Here is a 20,664-nt window from a genome sequence, read left to right as displayed (position 1 = left end):
ATTGCAGTGCAGTTTTAAAATAAGTGATTTAATAGGGAGTGGGCGTTATAAAAGAGCCGACGCAGATGCCCTTTGACAATCACACACGAATGCATGGAGGATGCAATGTGGTTTCATTCACAAGTTCAACCTTGTGACTCTAACATCATGATCTTGAAATGATATTGTCACGACATCACGTGACTGGAGATCATTAACGGGTAGAAATGCCATCTATTCATTATACTTTCGCAAGGGTTGTATAAGAATAGGCACGCGTAGAGAAGAATATTTGTGGATTAAAGGCAACTTTTATACATCTTGTATCTTTATTTATGTAGATTAGACAGACGCTCCTTTTCGGAAATGATTTCCTCACAATGTTGTCAATGGAAGTGACGTACAACGAGTTTTGTTGTGGAAAATAGCTAAGTATTATCCAACTGACAACAATTGATGATAGGCATCCAATACTAGCTTCATTCTATGCAACAAGTCACAAAGTAGACGGAGATTTGTATAGACCGCGAGTATTGCGTTCGCACGACAATCAACATGTCAAGATGGATGAATTGTTCGCAGTGAAATCATGATCCAGAGCGTCCTGCGTCAGTCACAATGGCCAATCAGACGTAACTTTCACCCCGGGATAACCTTAATAGAATAACAACGCAACTATTGTACGAAGAATCGAATCGTGATAGTTTACAGTGGGATTCGTGACTAAGGTTTAACAGTAGTCTTATTTTATTGGAAAATGTTCTTTTCTAAGTACAGATGTAATTTAGTACCGATTGAAACTCGAGACAGGTGAAAGTCAGGATATAAATAAAGACAAGTGTCGGACTTATCTCGTTAGATTACGCCAAGTGACGAAGATAAAATTGCACCCGTTACCTCTGTGGGAAAGACGGGTGCAGCAATTAGTCTAATAAGGGAAATTGTAAATGTAATGTAAGAAATTGCAGTTATGATAGGTAAAAGCTTGGAGGCGGGACGTTAAGTTAAATTAAGAGGGGCAATTTGATTTAATGACAGCGGTCGACTGTGCGTAATGGGTGTAAATGTTTAGTGCGCGAACTGCGCAAGTTATGTACTACCGCTGTCTGTGGCCTCGAGGCCGAGCCGTACTACAAAACATGACTTCATACATCATTTAGATCAGATGTGATGTGACCTATAATCATCACATAGTAGACCTATTCACTGTTTGCTGTAATGTTATCTTTAATACTATGCAGTTACTGCCAATTGATATTCGATATTTTTGTAAGGATAGTATGTAAGTATCCTATGTTAGGAATCTCATTGTGGTATCTTACTCTTTGCTTAACCTATAATGATATGCCAGGAACTGGTCCAACGAAAACTTAACACACAAACCTCATGAAGCTACTTTTGGAGATGACATAATTGAAGGTTACCCAAAAGCCTACAAATCGGTCAGGTCGAGTAGTTACTTTAGTGGCAATAACACCATGAATAAACAAACATAATTCTTGTTACGCAGTTGCGAAATACACATCAAAGTTACTTAAGGTCGAGACTACACTACACGGAAGACGGCAGGCTATTAAGCAAATGCAATCAAGATACAAATTCAAATACCGTTGTCTTACAACACGGTATCTAGATTTGTTTACCGTGCAAAACGTGCATGTCTTGACTCTTTACTCCGTTGTTGGAACTTTCAGAAATGATATTGATATTTCATAAGTAAAAGATAGACAAATGGAAGTAAACATCGTAAGGTTGGAATAATTAAAACAAACGTGCAAAACGAAGAAGTAACTTAGCTCATAGCTACATACGACTGTATACCCCTCAAGCTTATGGCACAAACAATTATTTTTCATTGAATGTGACCATGGTCTTATGACGCGCCCAAACAAAATATGTAAGCGATGACCACATCACAACTACTACTGTTCTACCTTCGCGTCGCGGGTTATTCTTGAGGAACATAAAAACAAACTACGTAGTCTATTGAAAAGACGTCAGTCTATTATAACTTATATTGAATGTTCACTATACATGACCAAGTCATGTAATATGGCTTTGTTAATTTTAATTGTTTATGGTCGTTTTAAGTAACCAACACTTGTGGTTGATAATTTTAACATTTGAGCAATACTAATATTATTTCACGATACAATTCATAAAGAGGTATATTAAGTAAATAACAACACCCTGTAAAAAGGATTTTTTTATTTTATTACATGAATAAGAAACCAATTTTATACAAATACTTTGAGTTTCAATTATTGCGAAAAAAAATTTCAATATACTTGTAATCACAAAGAAGAAACATGCCATGCCAACATATTTCCTATGAGCCAAGGCAAAAGCTTTATATAAGTGTACTAGACAATGTTCCTCTTATTATTATAACATCTATATATATCAATAGCAGATGCGTATTTAACATTTAATCTTTACCGAGTTCATTTACCGATGCACCACTTGAGCGCATAATGAGAATATTCAAGTGATACATTGCGGCAATTATATCGACAAATTAATCTGATCACCGTTAGGTACTCTTGATACACCATTGTTTTCTCAGCAGGGAGTGAAACCACCGGTATTTTCGATCTCAATTTATTTTTCGGCACGATTGTCATCCTACCTAAATGAATATAAAGTTTATTTCCACTTTGATGTTTTGGTTTAGGATTTAAATCTCTAATTCTTTATAAAAAGCATTTCAAATTGATTATTACCAGCGCAGATCATTATGTAACTCTATTATATTTTTCCATAGAACCTTTAACGATCTACTTGTTAGTTGGCAAATAAGACCCAAAAAAAATATTAAAGATTCTCCTACAAAAAGACTTCTACAAAATTCGATATTACTTTTATTGATACTTTCAGATTTTTGTACACTCCATACTATGCAGATCAAACCCGGCCCATTGATGGTAAGTAGTTAACATAGACTATTACGAGTATTATAAATGTGTTGAATTGTTTTTTCAAAAATAATATTTTTTTTATAACATACAAAAAAAAAAGATTATATTGATCTGTTTCGCTATGGTGGCTTTCGAGTCAGTTATTTACTATGCACTTACAAGTAATAAAGACCAACCCGGTTCACTATCATAACACAGACACGACTCTAACAAATCAATAAATCGCTATAGCTAGATCACTGTAAAAGCTATTTTACTACGGCATTGATAATGAATGCAATTTACTTAAGAAATAATAAATACTATAGAGTTGGCAATCGCTGACATGGATAGTCATATCCGTAGCATAATAATTTACTACGATGTCATTTCAATATTTATGGCCTATGCTTGTAAATTTTCGTATTGGATAAGATTAATACAAACATTAACCATGTGGTAAAAAGGAAGTCGTTTACAGTTAAAAGATTTTAGGGTGATGTTTCATTAAGAATTTATGGTTCAAAAATTTTAGCGCCCAAAATAAAAACAAAGGATAAATAATAGCCATTTTATTTCTTACCAAAAGATAACACATTAAAAATGTGGCTATTTAACGAAAACGAACATTATACATTATTGAACACTTAGTCATACTAAGTCTTAGTATGTTACAATATTTACTTCCTCAAACGATTATTATATTTTATATTAAGTAACATAGAATTACACAAATTAAGTAATGATAGTGTGATAAAAGTCAACTTACGCTTTTTCCTTCTTATGACACCCATTTCCTCGCTTCAGACAAGCGCCGATAATTTTCCTGATCAGGAGCAGTTATATCCGTAGGCGGATCTTGAATTACCGGCTTTTGCTATATTGGTATCGAGTTAATATCGGACGTCAATCAACTTGCACGGGTTCACCCTAAGTCTAACGCATTCCCAACCGGTCATTGTCCATTATCATTAGATAGAATTGAGTGATGATGCGTGTAATAGTACGAACGACGTCGAGAATTTTGGATGTAAACAAAACAAACAAAAAAGTGTTTGGTGGAGTATCGAGTTTACGCGTGCGTGCGCGCAGCCCGGGGCGCATTCAGTGACGGAATGCCCGCGCACCACCGAACCGCTTTAGTTCGGAGGCTGCGGCGCCGGCGCCCGCGCCGGCGCCCGCGCCCGCGACCTCTCCGCTCGAATAAAAATAGAAAGTCGTAACCTGGCGCATACCGACTCCTTTTATTTTTACCCTTGCGTAGCCTACCCATTATCTGCGCCAATAGATCTCATCTACATTATTATCAAACTATATAAGAGAACTTTCATTTTTATGAGGTACAGAAGTAGTTTGGCATTTGGCTCAGTTACTGGCTTACTATGGTTTCACCCCATACATAACCTATAACACCGCAGATAATGTTACTTTTAAACTGTAAAAGCATTTTCATATCATGAATAAATATTTCTAAACTAGGCCTTAAAAATAAACCATCAACAACTTGTAACAATCTTGACTAAAAACATATAAATAAATTGATGTGAGATAGTAAGCCCTAATTGAATATTCCCGGTTGCAAATTTAAATGAAAGGTAACAACCATGCTTTACGCTGAGCTATTAGAGAAAACAAGAAACTGCAAAGTAATATAGCTCTCAAGTATAAAGCCGATTAATAAACAGGACCTGCACTCGTTCAAATAGGCGTCCAACAAGTGATCTAGATAGACCGATGCACCTAGAGATTTGCCATTAATATGCAAGGATGCCAATTAGATACGGCACGCGTCATCAGTAATGGGCTCTAAGACCCACTGACACTAACAATCTAACTCGTTCTCTTAAGGATATTTCCTTGCAAATTTGCTCATCAGCTATTCAAGTAACGGTTATTAGACACAACGTTTCGGATAAAATGCAACGATTTCGTCATTTTGAATGAGTTGACACTAAAACATCAAAAATTAATATTTATTTATTTTAAAACTAAAGTGAATCCAAAACCAACATTTAAATTAGATTTACATTGGAAAGGGAGCGGTGATTTAAGTTTATCGTGAACTCGGATGACAGGTAAATAAACGATTTAATCACGAGCGTAGATAAAGGTGTAAAATAAATTACAACGAATTGGCTATCGCATGATCAGGGTATCATGTTTTCGTCGCGATTCAATAACTCATTTTGTAGGTTCGCTTTCGAGATAGGCGCCCGAAGCAGGGATTTAAACCGCAAAGGGCTTCCTGAGCTGTGATTGTATGTACGATGCGGTTAGACGGCCCTAACCAAACAATGTTAGAAACTCCACCTAGAGCAAGAGTCATTACGTCGAGATTGATTTAGACAGATTGCATGAATTAGCTCCAAGAGTACAAAGTCGGGATAATAGTGAATCTGTCGAGATAGTTTCTCAGAGATAAGTACTGGAGTGAAACTGATAGATGGTGCGCATAAAAGATAAAATCAAAGACCAGAGGAAATCTATAAGGCAGAACTCAAGAGCAGCCGGAAAGACATTCAGTTACCATATATAAAACAATATATTTTCTAATAAATAAGTTCGTAAGGCCAATATAATAACAAGGACTTTCACAATGTACAGACACGGATGTACGAAGATTGATATTGTAAAAGAAAAACGTGAGTACACTGCGGACGTTAATTACAATATAGAGAAAGGTGTTTTTGTGTATAACACAACAACAAGTCCCAAATTACAATCTATGACATTAATTTATCGCACTTCGAAAGTAAACGCAGTAATTTAAACTCATATTCATGACTGACAGTACCCTAATGCAAAGAAACATTTTCATTTATTACTCAACCCACCGTGAATGAAAAATATAGAAAGATACACTGTGTACATACTGTTAAATTACTTGTCAAATGCTTTGGTATTACAAAACGTACTGTATTTACTGACATTATAGATTCCAATATTCTCATATTTTAATAGTAAATTAATTTTAGGTACGCAATGGCCAAGATCTATGAAATGCTAACTGTATAAGGTGATATATTTGTAAAGTACAAGTTATTTTCAACGCCACAGTGAGTTCACTAGTGTCAATCGTGCTCTTCTCTCTGCCTATCGGCCATCTACTCACGAATTCCGACTTCAAGCTGATGGCAAGCCATAAGCTTTTCATTCGTGTCTATTTACCCATCGTTTAAAATATTCCCGTTATGTTTTACCAGGCTAAAGACCACACAAGGCTATACTGAATACATATAATCAGGAATATAAAATATAATTAATTTGAATTTCAGTTATATGAATACAATAGTTGACGCCCGCAACTCCGCTTGCGTGTTATTGGAAATACGAAGGTTATAAAATTTTCTCAAATTTCGGTACATATTACAGAGTAGCTACTCCCTTTGGCTTCGACATCACATGATACCTTCAATTTTTTTTTTACGCCAAAAGAAATTGCACGTCAGGCTGAACAACTTTTGTCAAGATGTCTTTTCCATAATTCGGATGATTTAGCTAGCCTATAATGGTTCTGCATCAGGTGATCCAGATCTTCGATTTTTAAACGCCAACAGAAAATGCTCATCAGGTTGAACAACTTTTGACGTCATTTCGATATTTCCTATAGTTTAGCTGAGTTGCTATGGTTCGATATCAGCTGAACCAGATTCCAAAATAAATTACCCTAAGATAATTTTTGCTATAGGAAAATTGTTTTTACAGACTGGGAATACACTATTATAAGAGACAAGTTATTAACAGACCTTTATATAGGTTTTGTTAATTAGAAAACTCTATAAAACCTTATATCGACATACCTACTTACTTTCCATCAGATATTTAAACTGAATAGATACAACTGTTGGAACTACCATTTGTTGCTTATAAAGAACTCATTACATAAATCCGTATCAAAATACACTCCCAAATAAAGAATATAAAGGTCTTATGCTTGAACTTTCAAATACACTATGTATCGCAACATTCAAATCAAGAAAGAATTCCAGTCGTTTATCTATTATGACATCTCAGACATCAGTAAAGCAACTAAAATACTTACAACGGATTTCGTTATGAATATAAATCATAGAATTGATAGTCAATAAAAATTAGACATGAGTATTAAAAGTTTACAGTCAAAGGCAAATAAATTAACTATCGGAGAGCTTCGTGCCAAAAACAAAAAGCCGTTTGTGTATCGCACATACCAAGGAGATGACTTCAGAAATATCAGCCGCAACGAATCGTAACGGTATATTGGTGTTTTCGTCCGGTTAAAAGAGATTGAAAGAAATTAGATTAAAAAAAAATAACCACAACAAAAAAAATAGGGGCTTTCTTGTTTGGAAGATATGTGTAGGATACAATCTTACTTGCTTTGAAAGTAATCTCCATGATGGAACACATGACTCCGCGGATGGCTGATCTAGTGATCGCCATTTTTAGTTCATTTATTGTTTTTCCTTTTTTTACTGTTTGGGTCTGAACGTGTGAATGTTAGGTGCCAGTTAGAAATACTGACTGAGGCCAGGGGCGGCGTGCACCTGATTTCGCCTGGTTCATTAGAGCGCACCATTTAACGCGGGGAGCCTGTTGCAGCTATTGTTGTCCATCCCTAGGGAGGTGAGGCCAGCTTTCGTCCTAGTTACGCACACACGCATAAATGTGATATATTAAAACGGTAAAAGTCATTAGATTGACATTATAAAGACTCACTACACCGTTAATAGTTTATCTAAGAACTATCTATACAACTTGTGCGAGCGATTTAGAATAACACGTCTGACAGTTGAAACACATACACTTATAATTCCTACAGAGTCAACTAAAACTTAATTTACTGCAACCACTTTCTCATGTCAATAACAGTTATACATAGTTTATACACCCTAAGCGTTCTACAGCAGATTTCTAAACTATGTAGATGTCACTGAAGACAGTGGCCGAGCAATGGATTGAAAGTGAAAATTTATGTTAGGAGCACCTACAATGTGATATATTATTGGTTAACGACTAGATTAGTTCCCGTTCAGAAACTTTCTAGGCAATTTCTCCCCGCTAAAACTAGAGGCCATTTAATTTTAAAAATTAATGGGTGCTTGTGTTTGATAGGGCCGTACCTTGCGTTTTAGGATACACAATTTACTCAGCAATTGATAACTTCATTACTAGGTACCTACCTGCTTACAATTCTGTTTCGTTAAATGTTGTAAGGTTAAAAATATAAGGAAAAAAAGCCGGCAGAGGTCCAATCAGAGTAGAATATATACTTTATCGAAAAAAATTGACCATACAAAACGTGAAATGTAAAATATTTGTGAAAAAAATTTCATGGCCCGTAAGGTTTCACATACAAAAATTTTTGTAATTTATAGATAGTTGTATTAAAGAAGTTCCTATTAAATACAAATTTTCTGCTCTTTGGGCTTTTGTGAAAATATACGATAAGAAATATTTTTATTAAAAACAACTTAAAACAACATCTAATTGAGTTATGATTATGACGTACCATATCCGTATACAATGGGCTGATGCTCACTTATTCGAACTCTTCTTGGCCCCGATCTCACCGGCAACGTATATTGACCAGCATTTGCTTCTCCGTATTGGTTATGGTACACTGTCGAAGCTGTGCGTGGTAATGTGCCATATATTTGACCAGAAGACTCTTCAAAAACAGGTTGATATTGTATATATTGAAAATCTGGTCGATACCTAGACTGCGGTCTATATGCCATTTTATTTTCAGGGAACTCGAAGTAAGAGTTTCTTCTTTCTCTTGGCTCATATCTATTATGTCTCTGTTCGTACTGATTTAGAGCTTGTAAACTCTGTCCGGGATACCCGTATTGAATAGGCTGCCGCCTATATTTATCCAGTAATTGGAACGGTCTATTCTGCGGGGGCCCAAAACGGTCGATAGCAAAAATTTCGCTAACCGGAAGTCCGGATCCGCCACTTCTACTACTTTCGATGCTGCGATTGCTTCTGTTACTACTCCTTAAGGTGCTATTTCGGGTTAGCGAACCATCTCCACGTACACTAATCTTTAATTCCAATCTTTTATCTTTCATATTTATCTATTTGATAGTATGTATAATCAAATGTATAAGTTGTTTCTGTTTCCGCACGTTTAAAAATATCGCACCGACATTTATTTAGATTGCTGAAATTAGAAACTCTCTAAAATTACATGAATTTAATTTCATCGCATAGAGCATTACACAACAAAGTAACTTATCATGAAGGAAAGTTAAATGACGTTTGCGAAGCTCTTCATGAACGATGACTACGATGAGTAATGATCGTTGATGTATTAGTAAATGACCACAAGACCGAGAACAAGAACGCCGTTGTCGGAGTTAATTGAGGTTCAAATAGCAGAGCCGAAACATCGACACGACTCAGACAAAGATACTGTCAAAATTCTTATACGATGGATGAGAAAAAAATTGACGAGAGAAAATACATCGATGGCGAATCGTGAGATGATTAGTATGTAATCTTTCACACAAAGCTATGCGTATATTCGATAGTGTGATAACATCAATACCGGTATCAATCAAATTAAGATCTCGGATAAGGTCAGCTCGGTTCTAACCTCGCGAGAAAATGCAGAGAAATTAGTGCAACTTTTTCAATGCGGAAACCACAATATAGATGATAATTTTCATCAGGTCACAATTAACTTAATGTATTTGAATGACACTTTTTGAACACAATTCACAAAGCAAGTAAAACATTCAATATGGGAGTGAACTGATCACAGAAAGAATTTATCCATTTTGATCCATTACCATAGAAATAAGACTCCAATTCTTGTTGGAATGCAACAGTGGACTGTGACAGTGGAAACATCAATATTGAAATTGATAAGATAGCGTCGTCCGTTAGTTCAATAACATGAACAATAAGCAATAAGTATATGTTTATACTCTAAGGACTTATTGTTTCATGATGTAGTCTTAACAAGGTGATTACTAATGCATGTAGTTGGCTTAATGCCCATGACACGTTCCAAACAAAGTCATGGCAGATGCTACTGGCCGCTATAGGAAACGGCTACGAATATTAAGGGAAAATAGTAGGTGAAGGTCGTTCCTTATACGATACACATATTTGATCACTACGAACACTTGAATCATTGTTCTAGCGATAAAAAGGTGTTACACGTGTTGCAACAATTAAGCGCTAACTTTAATTATTTCTCTGCACTATGAAGAAATAAGCAATTTCGAGTTGATACAAGAAGGTTTACGCTTTTCTAACATAAATGAAATCAAAACGTAATGAAATTACAGCTGTAGTTGGCGTGCTCTACTAAGGTTTCCAAGTAAATAATAGGACAAAAGTATGTAGCGGCTAGTGACCTATTTGTGGAAGAAAAACCGCGAAGATCGTATCTTTTGGAATGTTATCGCGTATCAGATGAGCGTGTAACGTAAACGTTTCGACACGGTATGAGCCCAAATGTTAGGAAACTTTATATTTGTGAGTCAAACATACAATTATCTACCATTACAACAATCGCCACAGGTATTAAACTTAAATGATATGACTCAACTTAGCAAATTTTATAGAATTCGCTTGCATAGCTCTGTATGAAAGCAAAAAGTTATTGCAAAGAGGAATGTGCTGACAGCGAGCCTATAAACAATTAAATAACTCGAGCACTTTGTGCGGTGCATTTAAGGCACAGAGAAAGTTGGTATGGTAGCCACTCGTTAAGTGCTGGATACAACCTGCAATTTTAGGGTAAACGGAGCAAATCAGAACTTCCGTGTAAAGTGGAATTTATGAAATGGAAAAACCTAGATAATTCGAGAATTTACGGTACAATGTTCATTACGAACAACAATAACCAAGTTTGACCTTCATGCGCTTGGTTATGTGCGACGTTTCTTACAAGAAACGTGTAATTAACACATGATTATTTAGATGTGAACCAAAAGAATAATTCAATTCTTCATTAATGAACGTATTCATCGTTAACAAAAACATCACATAAAGCGCGGGTACACTGCACAAATTTGATTCAAGAAAAACACTTATAATCTGTCCCCAAATTTAGTGTAGGTTAGAGAGCGCGTCAAAGCAAACCGTTTTCATACTAATCGATTGTATTCGTATCTAGCCTGAGTCACAGGGTACGTTGATATCTTTGGTTGTCACAGATCATGAATTCTACGTCGTAGAGCTGGCATGCGGTGTCACGCGACATGAACACTCGATTATTAAATTTCACAGCACATGATGATAGAATCTGAAGCAAACCAGTCGCAAGCCAACGAAACACTGCGGGGCTTCGACCACGTCGCGAAATGGCACGCGGGCACTGGAGATAAGCTGATAACGTTGCCGATACCGATGCTACACATAGCGAATATCGAATAAAGCAGATTTGTTGTTCAAATCGCTTAACCAAACTTAATCTGATGATCATTGCGGATTTTTGTTTAATCCTCATTATAACGGTTGACAAAGTTTTTAGATCATTTATCAAGGTTTCCGCCTCGCGCAGCTCATGGGCTTATTGTTTTAAGCTTTCACCCGTGGTTGAAGACATATAAAAAAGCTTGTATTGAAATTAAAAAAAAAACAGATAGTGAAGACCAGATATATATTTAAACTAACACTCTTATTACCTATATATGACTGCGATATACCGCGAGATATTCACAGACTTGTTTGCAAAGTAAAATCTGTGTCATATGCACAGCGCAAACATTTTGATAAGCTTGTTTTAAAATCTGATACACATGAAATTCAAGTATGCATTTTTATTTAACTGGCAGTAACTTTTGAGCTTTCACTAATGCTGAGTGCATTCGAGTCTGTAAACATTTTTGCATTCGAGGCGTAAGAAGTTGGAAAGTTGCATTTCTCATATAAAAAATCCCAGCTGGCGTCTTTGTGTATTATTGAGTGTGACATCAGGTCGATTCACGCTCGCGATTGAGCGTGGTATATACAAAATAATGAGTATGATATATTCACTACGAATTGTTATGTGCTTAGAAAATTTATATAATTTAAACAATTTAAATTGTACCTCATCTATAAATGGTCTAAAATTCCTAAAGCAAAAAACTTTCTAATGTATAATGTCACTATGTAAGTTAATTTAAGTCACTTGTGCATTTTACTTTATTTTTATGTGTTCACTTGATTCCAATACAGTTATCGCCTATTAATACTAGGTCCTTACATATGAAATTGGCGTTTTGTTGTCAGCAAATGCAAACTATAATGGAAAAAGTAGCTGCTAAACAACCGAGGCTGTTCAATCGCTCCACGACACTGCTGCTTCACGACAACGCTATACCACACACTGCACAACAATTACCACTTTTTTCAAAATTTGAGGGAAAAAATTCAATTCCGATAGGGCAGTCCAAACCGCCTTCAAAGATTTTATTGATTCCCGCCTGTCTGAACGGTTTTTTTTTTGTGGGATCAATGAACTTCCTATGCAATGGCAGAAGTATTTTGATTCTTATTTTGATTAAATAAATAAATAATATTAAACAATATTCGACTTTCTGTTCCTCCTATACTAATCGCCAATTTCATGTGTAAGACATTCTTGTTCTACGTGAAATGCAAATAAACAAAAAAAATCTATTACTATTCTGTACTTTAAATATTTTGTGATGGTCACGACCGTGTCGCAACCGGGGACCAACTTGCAGATAGAGCGTGCATTACCGATGTCAACTAACTGTCTTATATTCCTCTTCAAGTAGATCTATCTTTTTCATAAACTCAAGTAAAGTGTAACAAAACATTATATCTTAACTATTATAATAAAATGGAAATTTTGTTTGTTTGCTTGGAATGGTAAAAACTACTGCCCCGTTTACATTACATTCTGTTTTCATATGACAGTTATTTTATCTAGGCTAGAACGCTACATTAGACATGTTAACGGTAGCAGCCAGTTTTTAATAAAAATGTCAGAAAAATAATAAAAATAATTTTTAAAAATAAACAAGCTTACCGTCAGGAATGTCTTCGACTCCCTCTTCATCATCAGTCTTCTCGTCTTGTTGCTCGCGTTTTTTGATCGCCTGTAAACAAACTCTCATTACAAAACTATGTTTTTTAACATAATCACATGCTGTTCGTGCAAGAGACGAAAAGTGTTTTAATGAACGAGGACACTACTTCCTCCTGATATAAAGATAGTAACACAGTACCACAACACGGAAGCAAGACAAGCAAAACAAAATGCAGTTGAATCTAAATTGAAATCTCGCGCCGAATGTGCCCTTATCGCCGCACGTATCTCACCCGGGCAAGCCATCCTCCTGCCACTTTCAAGCACCTCATTTTAATAGACGATAAAGCCGCAGTGGGTGTTTATTGGCGATTTATTTAACACCGGTATAGAAAGCGGCAGTTCCAGCACTTCACTTATCGATTAATCGCGGAACACGAAGCATTGTTGGGAGCGGTTCAGTGCAAGACAGTCATTTCTGCGAGCCTCACAGAGGGTCTACTGCGAGCGTCGTGGTCGAGGGCCCGCGCTCACCAGCCCGTAACACCCGCCGTATTCCAACAATTACCCACGGTCGGGGCGTGATTGCAGAAACGGAGCGATTCCTACACGGATTTATTGCTAATTTAAATGAATCACCTCGATCTTATCTGTACGCTTCTTCAACTTGTATATAAAATAGTTAAATTAATTAGACGTGAAGCTATTATATCTTATACTAGAACCAATTAGACGAGAGAGTAACAGTTGGCGTGGATGTAGTCGACATTTCTACGTTACTGTGGTTACAGGCTTTATGGGTGCTATGCGAAACAATCTCACGATTCTATTGTTTCATCTATTCTCCGCCCGGCAAGAAATTTCGATGTGCGGCACCGTCAACTTTTACCCTTTCGCATACTTTTATGTGGAGCAACAAGAATGAAGGCTTCAAAATAATATAAGTATGTTTATTATACCAACATTATGACAGTATTTTATGATATGATCACAGCATATAGTTATGCCTTAAACTAAGCCTTGCGTTTGCTAAAAACACGTATAAAAATATCTATACACTATTTCTCTTTCATTATCAAATCAACAATGGCAGCAACTACGTATTATTTATTATTTTTCTAGCCTGTTTAGCGAAGCTGTCAGATTCTTGTCTCTGAACCAAAAGGGATGAAAACCGTGGTAGGGTCATAAAGATAAGAGATTTTTTCTGATTTGCCTGAGTCTTGGATGTTAATCTAATTCAATATTTTGATATAAAATATAGGATCGTTATGTTAGTATCCCATAACACAATTCTCGCACTTACTTTTGGGCTAACTTAATCTGTGTGATTTGTCCCGTGTATTATTTTTTATTTCGCAGGTAAATATCGATTTATGTAAATAGCATTTTTATGTGATAAAATAACCAGGCATATACACTAAAACACGAAGACAACATGCAATCATACTACTTATTCTATAACTCAAACCCCAAAAACAACACAGACAAGAGCGTTTTGCGTTATAATCAAGCACTATTTAACTGTTATAACACAAGTTATTTTATGAAAACTACGCAATACAGCAGTCTATGGTAGATCGCAACCAATTCAGCATAGCCACAAGTAAGTATTGATATACACTTTATCGGCAGATGCCTTGACTAATATATTTCAAAATACTGTTTTGCAGTTTTCATACTTAACTGCAGTCGGCTTGTGCCGACCGAGTAATGATAATGCGAGAAACAATGTTTCTCATTGGCCTACTGTAGAAATCTTGAGCAGATTTTTATTCTGTTATGCCTACTTTTTAAATCGACTTTAGATTTGCATAATTGGTATATATTACAATATCAATCAGTTTAAGCTAATTTACGCATTTGTACCGTTTGATGTTAAATAGGTATACACAAATAGTATTGCCAAGTTCCATAGATAAGCCCAATAAGCGTTAGAAAAAACAATCAAGCACAATATAATGCAAAATATTAAGAGAATGGGTGTTGTGCTTTGTCATTTTGCGTATCTGTCTATCCATGCAACACACAAGCAGCACCTGCGCAATTAAATCTCGCGCCCTTCCCGCGTCTATCTGGTTGACGCGTTTGTTCTTCAAGTGGTGGGGTGTGTCGCGTCGATGCAATCGTCCGCCAGTTGGCGCCACTGCGCGCTCCTGCACGGTCGCTCGCCATGCGACGCGTCGGGGCCCGTGCTACCCGCCACCGACACACACCCGATATTTGTAACATCTTCTCAATGCCACGAATCATTTAATAAATTTTCTTAACTATTTTATAATTTCCCCTGAAGAATATTATTATTCTGGTTTTTGTCAAGCACATTTTTTTCTAATGCACACTAGCGCCACTGCTAGAACTAGTGCCAATTATCATTGACATAAAGAATGTAATAGAAATTACCATTTTATTAAAATAAATGAATATTACTGTGCATTCAATATTTTTTCTCATTCTAATTAAAATGCTAATGTGGCGGTAATTTGCGCTTATACAAGGAATCTATGAATTTGTGGGATTGAGAACGATCATAATTTAATACCAAAAGAATTGGTGTACTTCTATCATTAGAATATTTTAAAAATAAAAAACGCCGTTTTACTGCAATATATATTATGAACGATTACTTAATGAAAGAATTGGGTCGTAAATTTATCTCTTTCAATTTTGAGTCTTAACAAAGTAAGTACTAGTAACTGAATGCAAACCCATTACACTTATAAATTAAATAAATAATCTTAAAAGCTAGGCAAATATAACACCTGCTAAATTTGTGTTATGTTATCATAAGATTAATATGTTAATAAGTTGAATACTACTTGATGCTAGATTTACTTGCATTATATTAGTTTCTACATTGCACCCAATGTTAATAAACACTACATGTGATATCTTATAAAATCCTATTTATTTACTTATTATTGAACCACTGGTGGGGAAAATGTTGTTCATTAGGTTAAAAGCTAATTTTAGGTGATTCAAACTTTATAACCACTGACTGAAGTAATCTTTTCCTTGTGACTAACTGTCAGTAAATAATTCGAATATTACAAAGAGGCCACTATAGAATTGAATACTGTGACTAAAGATAAAACTCAATAATTATGACATGCCATTTAATATGAATTTAATTAAATGCTTAATTTTTTCGAAAAAGCAAACGCTAATTATTATTTTCTATACAGTTTTCGAAAATAATTTAAAGAATGAAAGTCATTTAGTCATCGGTTGTCAGTTGGAATATAACCCCTTAATAATAAAAAATGCTTTTTGAGAGGTAAATATTTCCATCGTTAACTTTATAAAAATTTTAAACTTTAAAACGTGGACCTCCTACTCAATTAACAGTCAAATAAATGTTAAATTGCTGCAAAAGTAGTAAGCTTACCTCTAATTCATCGGAGTCGTCATTATCTTCGTTTTCGCCTTCTGACGATTCTCGATCCATCGACTGTTGGTATTCGTTCTCGTCTTCTCTGGTATCGGGTATTTGGGTGTCGTGTGCCTGCGCAATAATTACGCCTTTTAAATAATATCGAAACAAAATATAAACAAACGAAATGTACAAATAGTATCTTTATTAAATAGTACAAGTCAAATTAAAATTAATTTCTTATTTTTTAATCTGTTTTTACAGGGCTTGAAATATGTGACAATACCTGTGTTTGTTTTATTATGAATTCATCTGTCTGTTTATTTGATTTTTTCGCCAAGTCGTCACCGATTCGACTAAGGTTAGAAGCAAACATTTAAGAATATTGTATCAAGATAATATTACTTTACCTCATTAATATCCATGGCTATTGGCTGTGGCTCAGGGGGAGATAAAGGAAGACCATTTGTCGCGGGCGGCTCTTGTGCAGTTTGCACATTAGCGATCTCTGGCGAACGTCCGAGTATCTTTTGCGCCTTCGCTTTCAATTCCCGCGGGTGAGGCGTATTCTGGCGCACGAAAGGAGTCTGCAAAATATTATTAAATTTAATATTGGTATAAATAAAGACATAGCAGCCCTACGGGCTTCATAAAAATAAAATTAGATTGATAAAAACGTGCGCATGCATTATAATGCGTATAAAAATATAGAAAGCTAATATAGAAATTAAGGAAGCATTATTATTACTCAGTAATATTTACAAAATAAATAGCATATGCTGTGCTTGAGCGTATAAAAAAGTTTACAAGTTGTAAGTTTGATATGTGCATGATAATATTAATTTGACGTATGCATGTATGAATAGTGATTATAATAGCATAATATTATATTACACATAAACGTCAGAAACGACACAGTGTAAAAAAATAAGTCAATCCAATATGACCTAAAACCTCAGAGAAATGTCTCAAATATCCGACGAGAGATAATTATCAATTAACCTATTAACCGTACAGCACACATATTCTTGACATAAGGTAAGACAAGTGAATCACAGGATATGATATCACACGTATATTCGCCTCCGTGAAACTACGACGTCTGTGCTGATAACAAAATAATCCAAATAAGTGCAGTTTAAATAGTGCCGCATGAGATGAGTTGAGCGGTCCTGCGTCGTTCTTGTCAAGCCTGGTTCAGTTATGGATAGTAGTTGCGAGAATAAATTATAGCGAAAATAGGCAAGGTTTCTCACATACAAGGACTTGTGACAGCGAGAGGATTTTAAGTGTATATTTAAATAAGTGTAAAGTAATGCTTGATGGAAGTAAAAACAAAATCTAACTGCGCATCAGTCTACCTTAGCAAAATTATAATCTATATCTATTCACAGAACTTGACAAAAGAACAAGAGGTTTGATGGCGGGCAGCGTATACGGGCTTTTGGGTGCATTTACAATTAATTTTACGACTAATGAAAACTCTTTTAAACAGACGATAACATTTGTCAACAATACTCGACATTTTTTTTTTAATTTATTAATTTGCAATTGCACCCTTAAAGACGCTTTGCCGCGTACCTCCGCGAGGTTAGTTATAGAGGAGGAGAGGCGTTGCAGGGAACTCCTCCGTTGCGTGGTCACAAGCTTGCGGACTACGTTAAGGGGCCTCCGGAGCCCTAGCAACGATTGCGGTGCAACGTCGGAGGGCGTGGTATCTTCGCTCTCCTCCTGAATCGTTGGAACCTTAAAACATTTTCACCGTCAGTGCACCCATTGAACCATTTGTTGTACAGTAGAAAATAAAAGTTTTACTACACTATTAATAAACGCGATCATTTGTGTTTTTATTTTATTTCACGCCTTTCCCTCATACTGCGTTACTAAGCTGATTTGATACGAATAAATATTCGGACGTTAAAAATTCATTGTATACTTAATGTTTTTAATAACTAAATGAAATTTAAATTGATATACACGTGTTTTTAAATTTAAAGTTTTAAAAAAATTGTTAAATAAATAGTTGTCTTTTATGAATGAGACTTTAGAAAACAATATATTTAATTAGTGGCAATTCAAAATTAAAATTAATTTCAAATGTCCATAAATTTATGGCACAGATGTTTTTTATCTTGATACTGCCTAAGACAGCAGTTTAAAAAATTATGTTCTATTTCATATCATGTCATTTAATTATTCGTTATTGCTTAGTCGCAAACAGTATTTGATCAAATAATGTTATAAATATTTGTTGGTTGGAAAATAAAAAGACTTTCAAACGAAAATAAAATTACTACAATTATTAGTAACAATCTTTATTTCGACGTTAACAATGGGATTATAGTTACCTTTCTGACACCTTTAAAGTGCCTAGTTAAATAATAATACTGATACAGTTGAGAAAATAATTAAAAAGCAAAAAAATATATACAACTATACAAATGTACAAAAAATATAATATAAGAAAAACATACAAAAACATAAAATATAATATCATAATAAGTATACCTACACAATTTGAGTTTGATAACAAAACTGGAAATTGCATGTTCATGTTCCGTCTCACGACTATATTCTTGCATAAAACGCCGAGTTTTACTATGATGCAACTAAGAATAATAATAAATCAAATTTCCTTTTGTCAACGACATTTTGTACAATTCAATCCAAAGCGACAAGTTAAGTGCTCAAAGTGTTAAAGTTGTGTCAAAGTTACATACGCCCTACGCATACGAAATTTTTCGATGACATGGCTCCTGAACCAATACCTTGTTTTGTTGTATTTTCCTCTAACAGTGCGACCAAAACCGTGGAAGCTCGCTAGCGGTTTGTAAGCGTGTCTTTCCTTTGTAGGCGAAGAATCATGCGAATACCTTACTTTAGTTACCATATAGTTGCAACAGCAAAAGCTCACCTCTTTCGCTTCGGTGTACTCTTCTGTGAATTTGACGGAATGCGTTCTAGATTCTTCTTTCTCTTGCCAGTCAGGGTCGTCGAGATCCCGATCACGTGAACTTGTATCTGGTAATTCATAAAATACTGTTTACGTTAGGAAAATACACCACGGCAACGGTTATATATACGGATATAGGTACATATGTATTGTTACATTTGTCGACTAGAAGAATGACTGATAGCGACAGCCGAAGTTTTATTAGTGTAAAGCTGAAACTTCCATAGAAAATTAAGAATTTTTTGGAAAAAGAAATTTAAGGGTAAACAAACTTTATATTCTTTTTTAAGAAAATCAAATATTTTTAGCATTATTTGATTTCCAATATCATTGAGACCTGTTTATCATATAATAATACTTGATGCATTTTAACTAAGACAACACAGATTACAAGATACAATCACATAGACAATACAATCAAGTAAACATCCACGTAACTAATGAAACATATAATTATCTGATACCAGAGTGACAACATTGATAAATGCGATAGCGTCTCGAACACAATTTATTTTCACTCTTATTTCGACAGCAATAATATTTCAAATGATCTCGTGACGTGATGGCACTATCAAAGATTGCATGTTTAATAAAATAAATATGGTATCTACAAACAATATGTGTGCAAACTAATAAAGTGCTCAAAGGCTGTGTTTAGCGGTGAATCGGTGTAAATTAATTCCTGTTTTGGGGTTAAAGTCAACAGAGGTTAAAAGAAACGGCAGTTTTAAGTAATTAAATATGCGACAATTTGAAGTTATCTAATCTAAAATATTAATAATTCTTGAACAATCAAGTGTTTCTATAAATTCTGCAAATAAGCTGTGGCTGTGTCATAACATAACTGAGGTGACATAATAGACTCTGAAAATTTAATATAACACGTTTCCATTTTCCTCAGTTGGCTTACCCACTTAAGACTATTTTAATTGCATATATCCCTTACCTTGCGTGTACAGGTCTTGAGATCGTGAACTAAATCTGTCCCTGTACCAGTGTTGACTGCCGACCTCTGATGTGTGTTCCAACTCTATTCATTGTGTGACAAGTGGCATTTAGTATTTACACGGCAAAAACAAAACGGAAAATATTCAGCAAAACCTTTTCTGATCAATTTTAACATTTCTTTATCCATAAAGTTCAGTATTGAGTGTGTCAAGTCGAAAAGGTTTTGCTGATATAAGCCAAATAAAAAAAGCACAAAAAAGCATATGCAAGGGCAACATTAATATAACATATGCTGACGACACAATATTTTTTTCACACTGCATTATAACAAAATGAATGAAATAAACAAAAATAATGGACTAAATATAATGTCAAATTTTTCATTGATTACATAGTTCTTTAAGTATAGGTTTTATATTCGTTTTTCTTTATAGTAGATATTACTATGAAGATTCATTTTTTATTAATATTTTTAAACAATAACGAAAAAGAATATCTTTAATAGACTCGTACAACATTTTAGGGGGTAAAA

General features: G+C 34.9%; 1 protein-coding gene across 10 annotated transcripts in view; it reads right to left on the bottom strand.

Annotated features, from left to right (window-relative positions):
* The window catches only part of LOC106137664 (protein lap4), an 81,983-nt gene that overhangs the window by 31,583 nt on the left and 29,736 nt on the right, over positions 1-20,664 (bottom strand). For 7 of the 10 annotated variants that reach the window (XM_060946104.1, XM_060946105.1, XM_060946111.1 and 4 more), the window contains exons 8-13: positions 20,131-20,214; positions 19,146-19,252; positions 16,642-16,818; positions 16,247-16,363; positions 14,898-15,053; positions 12,859-12,928 (exon numbers count right to left, since the gene is read on the bottom strand). In XM_060946104.1, coding sequence (XP_060802087.1) covers positions 12,859-12,928; positions 14,898-15,053; positions 16,247-16,363; positions 16,642-16,818; positions 19,146-19,252; positions 20,131-20,214 — 711 coding nt within the window. Of the gene's footprint in view, positions 1-12,858; positions 12,929-14,897; positions 15,054-16,246; positions 16,364-16,641; positions 16,819-19,145; positions 19,271-20,130; positions 20,215-20,664 lie in introns of all 10 variants that reach the window. The other 3 variants (XM_060946108.1, XM_060946106.1, XM_060946107.1) reach the window with 3 other exon arrangements.

The sequence above is a fragment of the Amyelois transitella genome, chromosome 10, assembly GCF_032362555.1.
Source record: "Amyelois transitella isolate CPQ chromosome 10, ilAmyTran1.1, whole genome shotgun sequence".
NCBI lineage: Eukaryota > Metazoa > Arthropoda > Insecta > Lepidoptera > Pyralidae > Amyelois > Amyelois transitella.
Note: the sequence above shows the minus strand (reverse complement) of the source record. Positions and strands in the feature narration are given on the sequence as shown.